At 41.6% G+C, this 21,021-nt stretch overlaps 1 protein-coding gene across 1 annotated transcript in view; it reads left to right on the top strand.

Moving 5' to 3' along the window:
- The first annotated feature begins 2,472 nt into the window (after positions 1-2,472).
- Positions 2,473-21,021, top strand: part of LOC145816125 (uncharacterized) — a 118,016-nt gene continuing 99,467 nt past the window's right edge. The window contains exons 1-4 of the mRNA XM_082912372.1: positions 2,473-4,848; positions 4,926-4,985; positions 5,088-5,138; positions 5,265-5,326. Coding sequence (XP_082768498.1) covers positions 2,473-4,848; positions 4,926-4,985; positions 5,088-5,138; positions 5,265-5,326 — 2,549 coding nt within the window. The remainder of the gene's footprint in view (positions 4,849-4,925; positions 4,986-5,087; positions 5,139-5,264; positions 5,327-21,021) is intronic.

Below are 21,021 nucleotides of genomic sequence, written 5' to 3'. Positions count from 1 at the left end.
TATTTGTTGTACTCTGGAACTTTGGTTCCGTGGAGTTGGTAGTTGTGTATCTTGTTGTTGTCCTTTAATTCCCTATGTTTGAATTTTAGGATGTGTTGGGCGTGTTTCGAGCAGGTAGGTTGAGTCTTGGTCTCAAGTGTTGTTGCCTAGAGTTTTGGTGTTACGCTCGAGCGGGCCATTCTGCGCTCGAGCGGAGTTTGCTTTTGGTTTACCGCTCGTGCGGAGTTTACACACTCCCAATATTTCATGCCGTTGCAGAACTTCTGCAGGTGTGTTTTTCACGCTTGAGCGGGTTGAGCTCGAGCGGACCTATTGGCACTCGAGCGGGTAGTGTCTTGTCTGTGAAAGTTCTAAGAGAGGGAAATCTACGCTCGAGCGGACTGGTTTTCGCGCTCGAGCGGATGTGCTTTATCTCTGTGTCTTGACGCTTGAGCGGGCCTTCTTGCGCTCGAGCGGACCATGCTTTTTGTTCTTGACGCTCGAGCATTGTGTTTTCCGCTCGAGCGGACTTGTCGTATATCAGATAGCAGTTGGGCATTTTTGAATCACTTTTCACTTTTCTTCTCTCTCTCTAACTTTCCCAAAATTGATTTTGAGAGTTTCTCTCTCTAGAAACTCCCTTCTCTCTAGGGTTTGATCTAGATAGAGTGCTTCCTTTCCCTCCGGCCTTTGTAAAAGTTGTGTTGATTGTCAAGGGCGTCGTTTTGATTCGAAGAGTTTGGAGTTTGGAGCACTTTGGTTTTGGTCTCTTCTCCGTTTGAGCTCTAACTTCGAGGTAGGGATATCCTACTCCTTCTCATGAGTTTTGTCTTTGAATTTTAGCATTTTGATGAGTTGGGGGTTGTTGGGTAATTTTGAGAAAGTTTGGGCCTTTGTGTAATTTTACAAAAGTTGGGGTTTTGTTTATATAAACTTATATGCATGTTTGGCATAGAGAAATGAGATCAATATTGGATTATTGGTGAAAATGGAACCTTAGGGTTGTGATGTTAATTATGGGCAATGCTCTAATTACATTGATAAATTAATTGGTATAATTAATTTGAAGAAAAGAGGAATTAAATTGAGAATGTTAGAATTGGATGTGTATGGGATTAAAGGGTGTAGTTAGATTCGTTCATCGCTCACCTAGTTAAAATGTTGATTATATATCCATTTGGTGCATTTATTTTCAGTATAGAAATAACTGCTTTGGGCTATCGGTGGAGGATAGTCTTGATTGTTGTAGACACTGCATGATGATTAGGCAAACTAAAACTAATCGATTGAATATGCTATTCAATATAGCAACTGGAATAATACATTAATTCTATGTATTGATTGATTGTATATGATCTATGTTTATGTACATGTGTTGTGTGGGAGGAGATAGGGGATGTACTCCACGGTTTAGGGGAAGATAGGGGATGGACCTCTAAACCGGATTTGTGTGACATTGATACAGCGCTACAATGTGTATCAAGTGTTGATTACGGAAGTGTTTGAATTGATTTGATATAGCACTAAAATGTATATCGTTATGAATTGTGAAGTATAGAAGTGATTCTACGTTATGTTGATACAGCACCGAAATGTGTATCCCTCATGAATTTCGAAAGTGTTTTAAAGATGAGTCTAAATCTCATTAAGTTATTTGGCTAGGTGTTGAGCCTTGTTTTCAAACTCAATGTTGGAAAAGACATGGGAAATGAAATGTAACATGGACTTAATGTCATGAAACCGAAATGTGATATATGTGGATGTATCTGTGTTGACCGTCTATCAACTGCTAATCTTTTAGTCATTGTTTATAGCTGGTTTAGTGTATTTCTACTGGGTTGTGGCTCACCCTTTATGGGACATCATTTTCAGGTACAGGTAGCATGCCACCTCCAAGAACATAGCTTGGGAGGCAAGAGGCAGTCAGGCTTTTGTCGTTTTGTGATCTTTTGGATGTATTACATGTAAATTCAAGCCAATGGGCTTAATGTGTAGTTGAATTAGTACGCTATTTTTTGTAACCAAGTGTTAACTTGGAAAGCTGTAAGCCCGTAGGGCATTCGCTTTTGTTGTTAACATGTAACACTCATGGTAAAGAACTACTCTGATGAATGGAAGAATATTTATCTTTTATGCCAATGCAAGTCTAAATTGATGGGTTTTAATGTTATTATTTTGAGGGCGTTACAAACAACGAATTAATTATTTTTTTTACTACCACACCCATTATTATTATTATTATTATTATTATTATTATTATTATTATTATTATTATTTACTCATACTTTTATATTTATTTATTTACTATCTTTAACTTTAATTTGACCCAACTAGTATTATAATTCCATATTTCTATTAACAGTACTGATGTTCACACCTCTTTTATCAATTTTTATACCAATTTGTTTGGTACCCCTTCTGTGGATCAGTACCAGGGCCTTGAGAGGATTCAATCTTTGGTGGAAAAGCAAGTCTCTCTCTCAATCTGTTTCAATGTCCAAGCCTGTTTCTGAAAATGAAATCAAGGAGGTTTTTTGGTCTTTAAAGTCCAATAAAGCCCCTGGCCCGGATGGGTATTCCGCTGGTTTTTTTAAGAGCTCTTGGGATATTGTTGGTAAGGATGTCATTCTAGCTATTAAGTCTTTCTTTGACTCTGGTAAACTTCTTTCTGAGGTTAACAGTACCATTATAGCTCTTATTCCTAAGGTTCCTAATCCTACTCATGTTGGTGACTATAGACCCATCTCTTGTTGTAATACCATCTATAAATGCATTGCCAAGATCATAGCTAATAGAATTAAATTGGCCCTCCCTGATTTGATTGATCATGTGCAGTCTGCGTTTGTTCAAGGTAGAAGGATCTCGGACAACATTTTCTTGTCCCAAGAGATTATGAGAGGTTACCATAGGAGTTCCCACTCTCCTAAGTGCGCCATGAAAGTTGATATTATGAAAGCTTATGATACTGTGAGATGGGACTTTATCATTGATATCCTCAAAGCTATGGCTTTCCCTCCTTGTATGATTACCTGGATAAAAGCTTGCATTACGAGTCCTTCTTTCTCGATTTGTATTAATGGGAGCCTTCAGGGGTATTTTAAAGGGGCGAGGGGATTAAGACAAGGGGACCCTATGTCCCCGTATCTCTTTGTGTTGGCCATGGAAATTCTGGCCAGAATTCTAGCTGAGAAATCTAGGAGCCCTTTGTTCAAGTTCCACTGGAGGTGTGAGAAAACTAAAATTGTTAACCTTTGTTTTGCTGATGATTTGATGATTTTCAGTAAAGGTGACCCTGGTACTGTTTCTCTTATCATGCAGGGATTGGATGAATTTAGGAATCTGTCTGGTCTTACCCCTAATTCTAGTAAGAGTAATATTTTTTTCTCGGGGTGCAGTAGTGAGCTTAAAGAGGATATTCTTCAGATTGCCAATTTTACTGAGGGCTCCCTCCCGGTGAAATACCTTGGTGTGCCTCTTATCACTACCAAGCTTAAAGCGTCTGATTGTCATACTCTGGTTGAGAGAATTACTAAGAGGATTAAAAGTTGGACCAATAAACTGCTTTCTTATGCTGGTAGAGCTCAACTCATCCAGTCTATTCTGTTTTCTATGCAAGTGTACTGGTCCTCTCTTTTTATCCTCCCTAAGAAAATCATTGGTGACATTGAGAGCATCCTTAGATCTTTTCTTTGGTCTGGGGTTGAGTTGAAGAAACATAGTGCTAAGATTGCTTGGAGATATATCTGCAGGAAAAAAAATGAGGGTGGCCTTGGTTTCAAGGACTTAGCTACCTGGAACAAGGCTGCTATAGCCAAACATGTTTGGTACTTGTTTTCTGGGGGTGATTGTTCCATGTGGTGCCAATGGGTCAAGGCTTACTTGCTTAAAGGGAGGAGCTTTTGGGCTGTTAGAACTCCTAGTGATCCCTCATGGGTCTGGAGGAAAATCCTGTCTCTTAGGCATTTAATCTATCCTCACATCAAGTTCAAAATTGGTAATGGGGAAAATGTGTTCCTGTGGCATGACAATTGGCATCCGCTTGGTTCGCTGTGGCATAGGTTTGGTCCTAGAATTCTTTATGACACTAATCTTCCTGACAGCACCAAGGTTAGCTCTATAGTCTCTAATGGTTCTTGGAAGTGGCCTATCTCTAATTCTTGGGAGATAAAGGAGTGGATCTCTTCTACCCCTTTATCTTTTCTACCTTCCTGTGGCTCTTCTGATACTCCGTTTTGGAATTTGGCTGCTGATGGTGACTTCTCTATCCAGTCAGCTTGGGATTGTTGGAGGGATAAGGGCCCTAAAGTCACTTGGTCCAAACTCATCTGGGGCCCCCCTTCAATCCCTAGGGTTAGTTTTATTGTTTGGTTAGCCATCAATGAGAGACTTAATACTGGTGATAGACTCAAAACCTGTGGTCTTGTTACAAATCCTTGCTGCCCTTTTTGTCAAGATCCTGAGGAGACTCATTCTCATCTTTTTTTTAGATGCATATTTTCTTCTAGGATTTGGGGTGGTATCCTTGCCAAGAGTAAGTCTAACTGGCCTTCTTTGCCTTGGTTGGAAACTGTTGACTTTGCTGTTAGATCCACCAGTGGTACCTCCTTGAAAATGGTGATTCTTAAGCTATCATTTCTTTGCACTGTCTACCACATTTGGATGGAGAGGAATAGTAGGATCTTCAATAAGGCCCAAAAGCCTGAAGAGGTTGTTACTAACTCTATTATCCAAATGGTTAGGGGTAGGCTTCTTTCTATGGAAAATGTTAATATTTCTGCAGGTGATAATTGGCTTTTGGAGGAATGGAGTCTTCCTCTCAAATTCTTGCAGCAGCACCATCCTATTGCAGCTGGCCGGAGAATGAGTGATGTGAGGTTACATACATTGAGGGTTGAGTGATGGTGAGCATCTACTGTGGGGTTTACTAACTGGGTGCTCCTTTGCAGGTTATCATGAATCCTAAATCTTCTACTACATTGATGTGTCCGTATGGAGGGTTGAGTGCTGTGAGCTACCTAAATATTTCCAGACATTGTGGGTTGAGTGATGAGAGACAGTACACATATTTTATGCTAACTTTTATTATATCTTATATATGGTTTGTGCAGGTTCTTGGAGCTTTCAAGTATAATGTCCTCCTGATTCTTTCGAGGTATCATGTGAGTTGTGGGCCTAGTGTTGTGAGATCATATATGGAGTGGAGAGACATACTGTGTTGTGGGTCGAGTGAGGAGAGCTCCTATATTGTGTGTCTGTTATTTCTTCTCCTTTATGATTTACGACAGGTTCACTTCTTGGTGAGGAGGCGTGGTGCTGTGTACAGTGCAGCTACAGGGAATTGCTGCTGGTATCCTTGTTTTTTGGCGTGGAAGGGTGATGATTACATGCTACACAGATTCGGGTGGCAATATGTAGGGTGTGTCTGTACCATGGTGATGCCTGCTGCTAGCGCCTTGCTGTGCTACAGGAGGTAGAAAATCAGTTGTTTTTCATTGTGTTTTTTGCATAATTTTGCAGTGTGTTTAGCTTATTCCTACGGGCTGTGTAGGAGTATCTTTGTGCTTCTTTGTGTTCCTAATAGCTGTCCTAGTAACCATGTTTCGGACTGCACACATTTTAACAGTTTAGTTTTGTTTTGGTTTCTCATTCCTATCCCTACGGGATGTGTAGGGAATTTTGTTTTTGTTTTGGCTCGTGCCTTTTGTGGATACAGTGTCCAGGTTCTCTTGCCTGGTGCTACAGTAGCAGGTGGTTCTCTTTAAAACCATAGCCTCCTGGATCTATACTTCAGTTTGTTCTCTTCGCCTAGGTTGTTATATTTGTTTATATTTCTTGTTCACTCTTCCTATTGCTAGATTATAGGAATGGTGAACAGGTTGTTGGCTTTTGTTCTATTTTCTGTATAGCTGTGTTAGGTCCTGGGGTATGCCCCTTGTAGTTGTGTAAATTTTCTTGTTTTATTTTATCTCTTATTCACCCAAAAAAAAAAATAATATTCCCTTATTAATCCCATGTTTGATAATCCAATGCCAAATTAGATTCTGTATTTTTTATTATTTATTTAATAATATATCATCACATACAACCGTAATACTAGTATAAAATTTAAGGGACAACTTAAATTTTCGAGTTGTTCCAGCTTTAAAGATTAGGCTCCATGAATTGTTTGCTTTTCTAGGGAGAGTTACTAGTAAAGGAAATGAAGTTGAAATGGAAATGTCAAAACTTTCAACATTGATACCCCAACTTTACATGGAAAAAATGAACCTACCTTTCATGGTAAACGCCAAGAATAGGGAAAAAATGATCCTACCTTTCACGATAAAAGCCACTCCCTCTCAAAAGTTGCGTAACAATCTCTACATCTCTGTCTTTTTTCCCAAGATTTACAATGGATCAGAAAGTTCTTTTTTTTCAACAACCACCACAATCCAAAATATCCTCAAAATTTTCTCGGTTTCTTCAATCCATTTCAGCAGCTGAGGTAGGATTTTGATCCAACACGTGGCCAGCGCGAATCCTCCCACAGATTTGATCATAATTTATAGGCATATGTACTTATCTTTCATAAATATTTAAGATAATTAAACTTCGGCCCAGTTTTCTGATATAACTATATAAATAAATTAATCCCTAATTAAATTACACTCTATCGTATACCAACAGAAAATGAATTATTTCTTTTATTACCACACCCATTATTACTATTATTATTGTTGTTGTTGTTGTTGTTGTTGTTGTTGTTATAAATATTGTAACGCCCTCAAAATAATAACATTAAACCCATCAAATAAGACATTCGTCGATATGTAAAAGTTTCACATTCTTCCATTTATCAGAATTCCATTACATAAGTATTACATGTTAACAACAAAAGCAAAATGCCCTACGGGCTTACAGCTCTCCAAGTTAACACTTGGTTACAACAAAAGAGTACTAACTCATACACATTAAGCCCTTGGCTTGAATTTACATGTAATACATCAAAAACAAAACGACAAAAGTATGTCCGCCTCTAGCCTCCCAAGCTATGTCCTTGGAGGTGGCATGCTACCTGTACCTGAAAATGATATTCCCATATAGGGTGAGCCACAGCCCAGTAGAAACACACTAAACCAACCATGAACAATGACTAAAAGATTAGCAATTGATAGATGGCCAACACTGATACATTCACATAAATCACATATTTATGTCATACGACTTATGAGTCCAACTTACTTTTCATTTTCCCTTTTTCAACAGATAAGCATATAAGCTCTACCCACATTCTCAACAGATATGTATAAAAACTATATCCCACATTCACAGATAAGCATATGAGCCATATCCACATTCTCGACAGATATGTATAACAACAATATCCACATTCACAGATAAGCATACAAGCTATATCCACATTCTCGACAGATAAGCATAACAACAATATCCACATTCACAGATAAGCATACAAGCTATATCCACATTCTCGACAGATAAGCATATGAGCTCTATCTTCACTTCTCTAGACAAGCATATGAGCTGTATCTACGGAGTTCATCCCCTATCTTCTCCCAACACTATCCGGTTTAGAGGTACATCCCCTATCTCCCCCTAAACCGCGGAGTACATCCCCCATCTCCTCCTCTACACATAACATATACAAACACATTGGTTCTATATACAATCACACAATACATACAGTTAATGTATTCTATCAACCGTCAAATTCCATGACACATTCCATTGATTAGTTTTCGTTTGCCTAATCATCAGGCATTGTCTACAACAATCACGACTATCCTCCACCGATAGCCCAAAGCAGTTATCTCTAAACAGAAAATAAATGCACAATGGATATTCAATCAACATTTCATTCCGGTGAGTGACAATTAATTCAACTACACCCTTTACCTCTTTGCATTCCCAATCTCAACAATCTCATTTCATTTCCTCAGTTCTCACAATTAATTATCCCAATTAATCAACAATGTAATTAGGTCATTTTCATAATTAACATTTCAACCCTTAGGTCCCATTTTCATCAATGATTCAACATTTATTCCATTTATCTATGCCAAACATGCATCTAGGTTTATTATGAATAAAACCCCAACTTTTGTAAAATTACACAAAAGCCCCAAACTTTCACAAAATTACCAAACCAACCCCAACATCTCAAAATAATAAAATTTAAAGACAAAATCCATAGAGAGGAGTAGGATATCCCTACCTCAAATTCGGAGCCCCAAAGGAGAAGATGACAAAACCCAACGTGCTCCAAAACCCGAAATTTTCAGATTAAAACGTAGCCCTCGACGATCAACAACCTTTTTGTAAAGGCCAAAGATGAGCAAATCACTCCAACTAGATCAAAACCTAGAGAGAAGGTAGAGTTCTAGAGTGAGAGGCTCAATAATGGTGTTTTGGAAAAGTAGGAGAGAGAAGAGAAAGTGAAAAAGTGATTTGAAAAGTCAAAACACGGAACTTAAACCCAGTCAACCCGCTCGAGCGTCAAACACCCCGCTCGAGCGTCACTCACAGACTCCCGCTCGAGCGTCAACAATCCCGCTCGAGCGGCGGATACACACTCCCAGAACTTTTACAGAACCAGGCCATCGCTCGAGCTTTCAACTCCCCGCTCGAGCGGCACCCACACAACCCCGCTCGAGCGACCAACTCCACACTCGAGCGCACAACACTGCACAGGAAATACTGGATGGGTGTAATGCCCGCTCGAGCGCCAACCCCCCCCCCCCCCCCCGGCCGCTCGAGCGGACAGGTCAAAACCTGGGCAACTAGTTTTGGTTTCTAAACTCAACCAACCTGCAACAAACCTGCCCAACACATCCTATAACTCAAATACGAAGTAAAAAGGATGTAAACAAGATAATAATCAACTACTAACATCCACGGACACATGTCCAGATCACTGTTCAACAAGGGTAAACCCGGGATCGCTATAAATATTATTATTTATTCACTAATACTTTTATATTTATTTATTTACTATCTTTAACTTTAATTTGGCCCAACTAATATTATAATTCCATATTTTTATTAATTTGGCCCCAAATAATAATCCCAAATTAATCCCATATTTGATAATCCAATACCAAATTAGATTATGTATTTATTATTATTTATTTATTAATTCGGGTTGTTACAGCTCTAAAGATTAGGCTCTATCAATTGCTTGCTTTTCTATGGAGAGTTCATAGTGAAGGAAATGAAATTGAAATGGAAATGTCAAAACTTTCCACATTGACACCCGAACTTTATATGGAAAAAATTAACCTACCTTTCAGGGTAAAAGCCAAGAATATGGAAAAAATGAACTTACCTTTCACAATAAAAGCCGCTTCCTCTCTAAAGTTTGGCAACAGTCTCTACATCTCTGTCTTTTTTCCCAAGAATTACAATGGATCAGAAAGTTCTTTTTTCTCAACAACCACCACAATCCAAAAAATCCTCAAAATTCTCCCGGCTTCTTCGATCCATTTTCGGCAACTAAGGCGGGATTTCCATCCAACAGGTGGCCAGCGCGAATCATTCCACAGATTTGATCATAATTTATATGGATTTATATCTTTAATAAATATTTGAGATAATTACATTTGGACCCAGTTTTCTAATATAACTATATAAATAATGTAACGCCCTCAAAATAATAGATAAAATCCATCTCATTAGACATGCATTGATATAAAATAAGCTAACCATTTCTATTTATCAGAGTAATTCTACAACTGTATTACATGTTAACAACAAAAGCAAATGCCCTAAGGGCTTACAGCTTTCCAAGTTAACACTTGGTTACAAAAAGAAGAGTACTAACTCAATACATATTAAGCCCTTGGCTTGAATTTACATGTAATACATCAAAATAAATAAAAGAAGAGTCTTCAACTCTCATCAACATCCAAGCTATGTCCTTGGAAGTGGCATACTACCTGTACCTGAAAATAATGTTCCATAAAAGGTGAGCCAACGCCCAGTAGAGATATGCTAAACACAGTATGAGCAATAACTAAGACATTAGCAATTGATAAATGTTCAATTTTCATAAACCAATTCATAACCCATTTCCATCTCATGACCACTATGTTCATGTTTCATTTCAGTTTCCATTTCTTATCAATTTCACAATTTACATCAATGGCTCAGAACCTGGCCAACTACTTATATGAGACAGTGACTCATATTAAACATTTCCCATTATCACAATAGATAAGCATACAAGTTGTATCAACATCTCAACAGGTAAGCATACAAGCTGTACCCACATTTCAACAGATATACATATTAGCTATATCAACACTTCCAATGACAAGCATATGAGCTGTATCAACACTTCCAATGACAAGCATATGAGCTGTATCAACACATTATCTGACAAGCATATGAACTGTATCAGTGGAGTCCATCCCCTATCTCCTCCCAAACAACATCCGGTTTAGAGGTCCATCCACTATCTTCCCCTAAACCGTGGAGTACATCCCCTATCTCCTCCCACACACACAATGCATATATACACAAAGGTCATATACACAATCAATCAATACATAACATTAATGTATTCTGACCACCATCATACTCTATGACATATCCAATTGATTAGTTTTAGTTTGCCTAATCATCATGCATTGTCTACAACAATCAAAACTACCCTTCACCAGTAGCCCAAGCAATTATTTCTAAACAGATAACAAAAGCTCCAACAGATAAAATACCAATATTTTCAAAAGTGAGCGATTTATAAATCCAACTCCATCATTTCACAACATAATGAGCCAATTTCATTATTTCCAACTCAATTCCATAAGTTCACAATTTCCCCAAATTAATTATACCAATTAATTTATTCAACCAAATTAGGGTTTTTTACCCCATTTCTCAATATTGACCCAATGGTCTAAATATCAACAACCAACATCAATAACACCATTTGAAACCCAAAATACATATTATGAGCCCAAAATCACAAAACCCTCTTTAACACATTTTGAAACCTTAAGTCCCAAAATTTCCCAAATTCAACACTTTATCAAAACAACTAAAAATCTAGGTTAGAGACCATAAGAGTGAGTAGGAATCCCTACCTCAAAGATGAGACCCAAAGAAGAAGATGGTGAAAACAAAGTTGCTCCAAACCACGAGTTTCTCGGATCAAAAGATAGCCCTCAACGATCAACAACCTTTTTGTAAAGGCCAAAGGTGAGGAAAACACCCTAGCTAGATCAATATCTAGAGAGAAGGCAAGGTTTTAGAGAGAGAGGCTCTCAAATGGCCTTTTCGGAAAAGTAAGAGAGAGAAAGGATGGGAAAAAGTGATTTAAAACCGCCTCACAGCCAACTGATATACGACATTCTCGCTCGAGCGGAAAACACAACGCTCGAGCGTCAAGAACAAAAACTAGGTCTGCTTGAGCGCAAAAGGACCCGCTCGAGCTCCAAGACACAAGAATAAAGTAAACCCGCTCGAGCGCGAAAACCAGCCCGCTCGAGCGTAGATTTCCTGCTCCCAGAACTTACACCCAAAGGTACCACCCGCTCGAGCGCCAAAGTACCCGCTCGAGCGCCACCGCTCGAGCGTAAAGAAACCCGTTCGAGCGTAAAAATCACACCTGCAGAAGTTTTGCAGGGATATGAAAAACTGGGAGTGTGCAATATCCGCTCGAGTGCAAAAGGACTCGCTCGAGCGGAATGACCAAAAACCCGGCAACAAGATTTCAGACCAAGGTTCAACCCACCTGTTCGAAACAAGCCCAACACATCCTATAACTCAAACAAACGGAATTTAAGGATGACAACAAGATAGATACAACTACCAATTTCATGGAACCGAGTCCGGAATACAACAGAACAGTAAAGGGACAACCGGGATCACTATAACCTCCCCCCCTTAAAGAATTTCGTCCACGAAATTAAACACAAGTTTTTCAAAAACAGGTTTTCTCCATTTTCAACAATATTACAACATAATATTAAACAACTCGACCCTTTACCGGTCAATCCCATCTTTTTTCAAGAGGCAAAACACATTATTTAAAACAACTTGCATTATTAACATGCATTTCTTTGAAATTTACCAATTTCAACTCATTTTCCACAATTCAATCATACATGCAACATTTTCATCATGCTTGCATTCCCACGATACATTGAACATATGCAATGTTATACAAATTCCCATCAACCAAAACATTCACAATGTTTTACAACTTAAGACGTACACAATGCTCTTAAAGTTCAACAATATTACAGAATTTCATTACAAAATTATACATCGATAAACATGTCCGGATACTTCTCATGGACTTCCAACTCACGTTCCCAAGTGGCTTCCTCCACTCCGTGATGTTTCCATAAAACCTTTACCAAGGGAATGGTCTTGCCTCGCAAGACTTGATCCCGCCTATCCAAGACCCGCACCGGTCTCTCCTCATACAAGGCATCCTCATCTACCTCCAAGTCGGTCCAATCTAACACATGGGATGGATCCGGCTCATACTTCCGAAGCATACTAACATGAAAGACGTCATGAACCCCGGACAACTGTGGTGGCAAAGCCAAACGATAAGCAACTTCGCCAATCCTCTCGAGGATTTCAAAGGGACCAATAAACCGAGGGGATAACTTCCCACTCTTCCCAAACCTCCTCAAACCTCGCCTAGGTGATATTTTCAAGAAGACATGATCACCTACCTCAAACACCAAAGGCCTCCTCCTACGGTCGGCATAACTCTTCTGGCGACTCTGGGCTGTAACAAGCCTCTTACGGATAAGCTCAACTTTCTCCGTAGTCTCCCTAACCAACTCCGGACCCAACAAAGGTGCATCACCTACCTCGGCCCAACACACTGGAGACCTACACAGCCGGCCATACAAGGCCTCAAACGGTGCCATACCGATGCTGGACTGAAAACTGTTGTTGTAGGCAAACTCCACCAAAGACAAGTGCCTCTCCCACGTCCCACTAAAGTCAAGGACACAATCTCGAAGCATATCCTCAAGGATCTGAATAGTACGCTCGGACTGCCCGTCAGTCTGAGGGTGATAAGCCGTACTAAAGGTCAACCTAGTGCCCAAGGCACTCTGCAAACTCTGCCACAACCTAGCAGTAAAACGAGAATCTCTATCTGAGACGATCGTCACTAGGACCCCGTGCAATCTCACTATGTCCCGAATATACAAGTCGGCAAGATGATCTACCGAATCTCTCACACGCATAAGAATGAAATGCGCCGACTTAGTCAACTGGTCTACAACCACCCAAATGGCATCACTACCCCGCTGAGTCCTCGGAAGACCAATAACGAAGTCCATAGTGACATGCTCCCACTTCCACCCGGCAATAGGCAAGGGTTACAACAAACCCGCTGGCCTCTGATGCTCGGCCATCACTTGCTGGCAAGTAAGGCACTTCGATACGAAAACAATCACATCTCTCTTCATACCCCGCTGTAGACACCCCATTTTTGACCGTCCTCAAGACTTGGACGTCACCGTTTGAACACTCGGTGATTATCCATGTTTGTGTTCATTTGGAGTTCCCGGAGGTCTCGGCTCGCGCGCCTTGCCTCAGGATCTCCGAACTCGACTGTTTAGTGTCTGGTTTTGCACCAAACACTTGCATTTTGCCTTGGAAGGGCAGGGAATGCCTTGTGAGGCATCCCCACACACCACCGGCAGTGGTTAGAGGTCACCGGCTAGCTTTTGCTGCCATCGGCACTATTTGTTGCCGGTCGGCACTTTTTGTTGCAGGTCGGCACCTTTTGTTGCCGGCCGGCACTCTTTTTTTCCAAAATGGCATTTTTGGTCGGCCGAGTACTGTGCATCTGCTTTTGCAAATATTTTAAGACAACTGTCTTGCTTTTGGCTCCCCTCCATACACGTGTATGGAGAGATCTCCCTCTTATGAAGCTTGTCTTGTAAGCTTTACAAGACAAGAAGTTCTATAAAGAGAGGGGCTCTCTCTTGTTGCAAGGGTTAGAGACTTTAGACATTTTAGAGACAAAAAACACAGAGAGAAGCTCTGGTTTTTAGGGTTAGGATCCATACATATCCTATCTCTCTTTTTCTCTCTTTGTGTTCTAGGTGTTTTGTGCCTTACTATTGCACACAAACACCTAGTGTTTCACCTTTCTTTGGCTCCTAAGGTTCTAAGGGGCTGATTTTGGTGTTTTGGTGTTGGATTCAAGCCAAGGAGGGCCATTGGAGCATCATTGTTGAAGAGGTCTTCAAGGGTGAGAATCTAGTCCCATTATTCCCCATTTTTGCATCTTGTTTTTACCTATCTTAAAATCATTTTTGAGCTTAGTGTATAATACAAAAAGTTCTGTTTTTAGACCCTCTTGATTGTTTATTAAGGGTGTTTTGTGGTTTGGAGGTGTTTGACCCCTCCTAGGCCTTGAAAGGCCCCATTTTGTGCTATTTTGAGTGAGCTTCGAGACTTTGGTGTTTGGGCCTCTTCACCACTGAAATCTTGAGGGATTTCAGTGGTGAAGATGGTGCCTTGAAGTCTCCAAAAGGGGAGGGCCACCCCCTCCCCTTGTTGTCCTTGAAATGGACCATTTTCGGCCTCTTGAGGGAGCACCATGCTAGAGTGTGTATTGATTTTACCTTGGCTATTTTTTGTGCCTATCATATCATGATATGCCTCTTTTTATTGTTGATTTTGGTACACCATGCATGCTTAGCATACCTACCATGTAATGCCATGATATTGCCTTAATATGCCTTAGGTTGTTAGCCTTAGTCCTAGCATGTTTTAGGCTTAGTTTTGTGAAGCTTGTGTGCATATTTTGCCATGTTCTAGGTCTGTCCATGGTCGTTTGGGTCGGATTTGGCATGCATCATATAGCCCCTTTGCATTCCGGCTTGTTGGCCTTAAGTGTATTAGTGTATAGCATGACATTTTTGCATTGATTTGGTGATTTGGGACCATCCACCATGTCATTTCAGACCTTATAGTATGTTTGTATGCTTGCTTTAGTTGTCTCTTTAATGCTTTGAAAGCTTGTCTTGCATGCTCCATGTTTTGGCCATTGCATATGCCTTTGATTTCGAGCCACTTAGATGCCATCTAAGTGATCCTTAGGCCTTGTCTTAAGGTGCTAAAACTCTGTTTTTAATCATTTAGTTCATGCCATGTTTGGTCTTGCTAAGTGTAGTTCAATACTCCATTGGTTTGCTTTGAGCACTTAGGCCATTTGTTGCATGTTTGGCTTGATTTATTGCTTGGTTTGGCACCATGTTTTAACATGATTTTTACTGCTTATGTTGCATGCTATATGTCCATGATTACCTTCTTTCAAATGTGTTTGAGAGTTGCCCCATTTGTGCTTAAGTGTTGGCTCTCAATTATGTGCATGTGTGTATGTATTTGGTCCCTCATATTATAGCGCTTTGGCCCTTGTTTTAGGCCTAATTAGAGCTGCCTAAATCATCTGTAAGTCCACCCTTTTTTTTATCAATTTGCATTGCCTCATGTTTGCTTGTATGCTTGCATAAGTTTGTTGCCATGTCATGTTGCATCCTTAGCTTGTATGCCTAGGTTGCATTGCATCTTGCATGCCTAGGTTGCATTGCATCTTGCATGCATGCCTTGTTCCTTGAGTTGGTGATGGGAATTGGGCCTTATTTTGTGTGTTTGGTTTGCATTTCATTTGACATGAAAGTTGCATACTTGATTCTTTGGGCCATCATGCATGGAAATGCGTGATTGGTGGTCCGAGAATCGAGACACATGCCCCTTTGAGTCACAAACATGATAAGGGACATGAATGGTGCATATATGCTTTGAATTGTGCTGTCATGCTTTGCCTTGCCCTCTGTTGTTGTCAATTGTAGATTCTGCAGGAACACCTTGCCAACTGGCAGTGTCAAGTGCCGACCGGCAATCCCTTATCTGCCGACAGCTTCATTTTGTGCCGATGGCCATAACACACTACCGGTGACAGTTCCATTCAGCCGCTCAGTGTCCAAGGAACCAGTTCTGAGATTTTGGCAGCCTCCAGAGGAGTAAAGGAAGGAAAACAGAGGCAGCCTATGCATGGCGGTACGTTTCCGAGCTGGACCGAGCATGCATTGCATCGAGCTCTCCTCCCGAGGCGGTTTACTACTTTTCCTAGATTAATTAATTTGCTTAGTTGATTAGGCAATTTGTAATATTTAATTAGCTTGCGTAGTTAATTAATTTGTAATATTTATTTGGTCCCTCCGAGTGAGGACAAATCTGTAATAAGCGTGTGTGGGTGGTGTGTATGTCTTCCAATCCCCACTTCTTTCTTCCCTTTTACTTACCCGCTTTGATGGTTAGTAATAGGACATGTTCAAATTAGCATACCTTATGCTATGCATGCGTGCATTCATTCATTTGTCCTGCATGCACCGGGCTCGGTACATCACGCTAACTGCATCTGTATTTCAAATTCCAAATTGAATACATGTTAGTTGTGCATTTTCATATGTCATTCACAGACTAGCCGAGCCTACTCTAGCAACATTTTGTATGCGATGCATTAGGCACTTAACATGGACTTGGATCATGCATGTTTGCTAACAAGTTCTTTGTTTTGGCACGGAGTACTATGTAAGTATTTTAATGCTTTAGCATATCGCATGCGTGTGAATGCTACCATGACAGTATGTTTACCATGTGGCTAGATGCTTACATGATATTACTGTTTGAATGCCTGTAGGTGAAGGTTAGATTGCCTGAGTTGGAAAAACTCATTAAAATCCGTGTTTTAGCCTACTCGCGAGTAGCAAATTCCAAAACGTTTTTCAAGAAACAAACGGATATGCAATGCTTGTTTCCAAATTAGGCAATCTAGTCTATACTTGTTTGCTGTGCGCATAACATAGTAATTCTAGGCTAATAACCGGAATAAGAACACATAAAGTTTTCAAAAACGGATATCATGATTAGTAGAGGCCGGTCTTCGGACCGGGCGAGAGGGGGTGCTCATAGCTGACCTTCCCCAATCGTACCCTAGCTCCCGAGCCGAGACAACTCTGGTGATGACGGACATGTGGCCTTCGGCACCGAGTCAGGGTTTCCTAAATTTCCCCATTTTAAAATATTTAGGTGGCGACTCCGTATCTGGAAAAGCAGTCCATGTTTGGCACTTCGTTTCAAAAAAATCTGTTTCTCAAAACGATTTGCCAGATTTGGACTCTTTGGTTCAAGATTAAGAACCGTGACAACAAAATCAAGTCCGAGCTGTAGCGAAGGGCCCGACGCGGGCGCGTCTACAGTTTCTGGCGACTCTGCTGGGGATTTTAGAGAGCTTGACTCGAACTCGTGATATCCTGTTTTGATTTCATTTATGTGTCTCTTTGCATTGCATGTGCATTGGTGCGCCTAAGAACACAGTGTTTGTCATCTGCCATTCCTGAACGGTTTACCGGAGGCTTGTCTTGTCAAGGCATGACCATAAGGCTGACCGGTTATGGGCTCTGACAGCATGGGAACACAAACCCCGGTTTTCACCGGGGCCCCCTTTTCGACCATTCGACCTAGTGCATATTCGGATCCATAGTGACCATTCCAAGTTAGGACAGGCTGCTTACCCGATGTTAGGTTGTTTGAGAACTGCTGCGTGCATAGTGGAACCCTAGTTCCTGACAAAATAGGACAGGGAAACCCTACCCCAACATTGGGGTATTTTGGCTCTCTTTACTTGCTATGTGCTTTTAGAATGTATTTCTACAGGGAAAGTATATATCGGTTTGCAAGTTTGAGTATCAGATCTGAGGACACCAGTATCAGTACTATTGAGAACCAGTTATCTGTGGGTATCAGTTCAGTTTTGGGGACAGTGGTTTCTGGGGAACAGTGATCAGTAGTGGAATACAGTTGTTCGGCTACACCTGTGTTTGATCCGTTTGGGGCTGAAATGCTGTATGTTTTTCCTTTCAGTTCAGAAGGTCAGAGAGTTGATACAGAATAGCCAGTGTTCTCCCTTGCCGAGGCAGGGCTTATGATGACGCAGAATTCAGAAGAGATCGTAGTTATGACGGCTGCATTGGAGCAGGGGATCACTCTGCAAAGTGAGGCCAACACTGATGTGTCACATCCACCCAGGTCGCCTGTTGTGCACCCGGTCTGGGCACCCCAGTTATATCAGGCTCGCGAGCCTACTACATTCGAACTGATGGGGATGATAGGTGATCTCCAGAGGTCTGTGGTGGATCTCGCCTACGGAATGTCAGCTTCACCCCCAGCGGCACCGTATGCCGGGAATTTCATACCACAGGAGCCCCCGCTGCTGGGGCGAATTGTGATAGAGCTCAGCCAGCCAGAGGTGGCTTCCAGGTACAGCCACGACATGTCAGCAACAACCGGGCTTCGCTCTGAAGTAGCAACCCAAACCCTTGACCAGGCTGAGGCCGGAGGAAAAGACAAAATGAAGGCAGATGCCGATCCTATTGAACAACTGCTGTGGGCAGTCGAGGCTTTGAAAGCCGGGGGGATGAACAAGCAACAGATATCCGCAGTTGTGGCAAAGACTGTGGAGGATGCTTTCCCCACTCCACCTGAGGGTAGTTCAAGCCAGTCAGAAAATCGGGATAGGCCCCGTCATGCCAAGGCAGTTCCTCCTATTCCCGCCCCTGCACCCGAGAAAGATCCGAAAGCTAAAGCGGCGCCTGCTGACCCTTTCGCTTGTGCGGCTAGTAAGAGCGCTCAGACTCCAAAGTACCTGCCCCGGGGGCGCAGGACCTTTCATGCTCTCTACATGCCTTTGTCCAAGGCACTACAGATCCTTGCCGAGAGGGGACACCTTAAACCCTTGGAGCCTCGGCCTCTCCCGAAGAATCTCCCTACAACGCATGATGCTGCTCAGTACTGCGCGTACCACCAGCAGACAGGCCATGCTACCGACAATTGCTTCCACCTCCGTCATGAGGTGCAAGATTTGATTGACAATGAGGTTATCCTCCCACCCACCTCAGCGAAGTCTGTTACCACCGAGCTGTTGGACTTTGAGGATACTGCAAGTATGTAATCAGAAGGTGAACCACCTGCGGGCGGCGTCCGGTGTATTTTGAATGTGGCGTCTGGCACGCATTTTTGAGTGGCTGTGAATGCTAACTTTGTAAATCTTGGCTTGGGTATCGAGTCAGTCTTTTGTTTTGAGTCTGTCTCTTTGTCTCGAGTCAGTCTTTTTGCTTAAGGGTCTGTCTTGTTGTATCGAGTCAGTCCCCTTTGTATAGAATACCAGGTGATTCTGGGGTTGTTGTCCCGAACACTGTTTTGTCTTGTAATTACCTGTTTTGTTTTTGAGTCTGTTTCTGCCAAGGGGCCAGTTACACCAACAAATCTGAATGAAATAGTTGTTGCTATCTCACTTTCGTGCTTGCTTTCAGTATAAGTGCCAGAGAATTTGATTGGGCTGACAGTACATCTCCCCTGCTCTCCTGTGCACCAAACTCATTGCATTAACCTAAGTTTTTCAAAAAAAAACCTTTTGAACACTGCAGTGATGAAAACGAAGAGGAAGGAATTACTCGGGTTTTGCAAAATTTTGATCATTTTGAGAGAAAGAGAGGCGTGCTAAGCCTTTTAATGAATGAAATCATGCTTGTCGGCGTGAGTACTGAGAAGGATCCTGGCTTGATCCAGATTGGTTCCACACTACATTCGGCACGAGCGATTTGTCGCTTTCTTAAAAACTTTCAAAAACAAATGCTTTACGCGGCCCTGTGAAGACTTGTGTGGAATCGCTCTTGAGATTGTGCAGCCTAGGATCGCTCTCAGTCTCAGGATTCAACCCATCCGTTTCGAACCTTGAACCCGTTCAGAAAGTTCAAGCGGTCAAACGTCATGCAAGGTCTGTGTGGCTGGATCAGAAGCAGCCCTCGAGCAGGAGGCATCAAAGCCGAATCAAAACGAGTAGATCTCACCAGAAGAAGCTCGTGGAGAAACCATGAAAGATTCTTCTGCAAATCAGTGCAATAGCCGTTCTCCTAGACACAGAGAGGCTTCAACTACAAAAAAACCATTTGGCATGGACTTGTTACACTTTTACCCTTTGAGAGGCTCGCTGGGCCGAAAACCCGGAAGGGCGACCCAGGCAAAAGTTAGAGCAAGAGAAAAATACAAAAAGAAAGCAAAAAAAAAATGCAAAAAAAAAAAAGACAAAGAAAAGAAAAGAAAAGAAAAGAAAATGCGGAAAAAAAAAGAAAAAGAAAAGAACAAAAGAAAATGAATAAAAAGAAGCTCGCACGGTCGAAAACCCGCATCGGGCGCCTTGGCAAAAGTTAGAGCCTGAAAAGTGAAGGTTAAAATACCTGAGTGTACCTTAACTGAAACTACGTGAGGCTTGATTCCCATGTTTGGGATACGTAGGCAACTTCATCATGAAGTCCAACCCCCAACGCTGTCATAGCGTCTCAGTCCATGCAATGGTTTCGACTTCATCCCAAAGTCTAGTCGCCAACGCTTCCAAGGCGACTGTGTCCATATATTTGTTGTGACTGTCTTCGTCATCACTGTGTCCAAGAGCTCGACCACCGCCAATGAAGACTGTTTGCAGACTGTTGCGGCACCATCCAAACAAGGGGCAACTTTCCGTTGCCACGAGACGCCGTTCAAACCAGGGGCAACTTTCCGTTGCCTCTCCCCCCCTTTCAAACCAGGGGCAATTTTCCATTACCTCCGATCCGAGGTTGCGCATCTCAAAGAGTAAGTTCCATGCTCGTTGAGCATCAGCCGTTTGCAAAAATAGTTTTTGAAAATTTTTACTAAGGCTGACTATTTTCTCGAAAACTATTCCATTTTCCAAAACTGGACCATTGTCTTGGACCCAAAAAAGGAAAATTTTCAGTGCTTGCTGCCTGGCTTGCATGGTTTTCAAATCAAAAATCGAACAAGTACGTTAATCCGACTCTCATTTTGATCAAAACTGTTTTAGTAGAAAGCAAAAACGAAAAGAATGGTTAAAATGATGAACTAGGGGCACAGTTGAGTCAGGCGTTCTGTCTTTCTCCCGTCATCAACATACTTGCCAGGAGAGCACTCTGCCCGCCAGAAGAAATAGCCGTGAGCTAACGG

This window comes from Camellia sinensis, unplaced genomic scaffold, assembly GCF_055761805.1.
Source record: "Camellia sinensis isolate YWXY unplaced genomic scaffold, ASM5576180v1 Unanchor3, whole genome shotgun sequence".
NCBI lineage: Eukaryota > Viridiplantae > Streptophyta > Magnoliopsida > Ericales > Theaceae > Camellia > Camellia sinensis.
The sequence above is the reverse complement of the archived record's forward strand: the minus strand, read 5'-3'. Positions and strand labels throughout refer to the sequence as shown.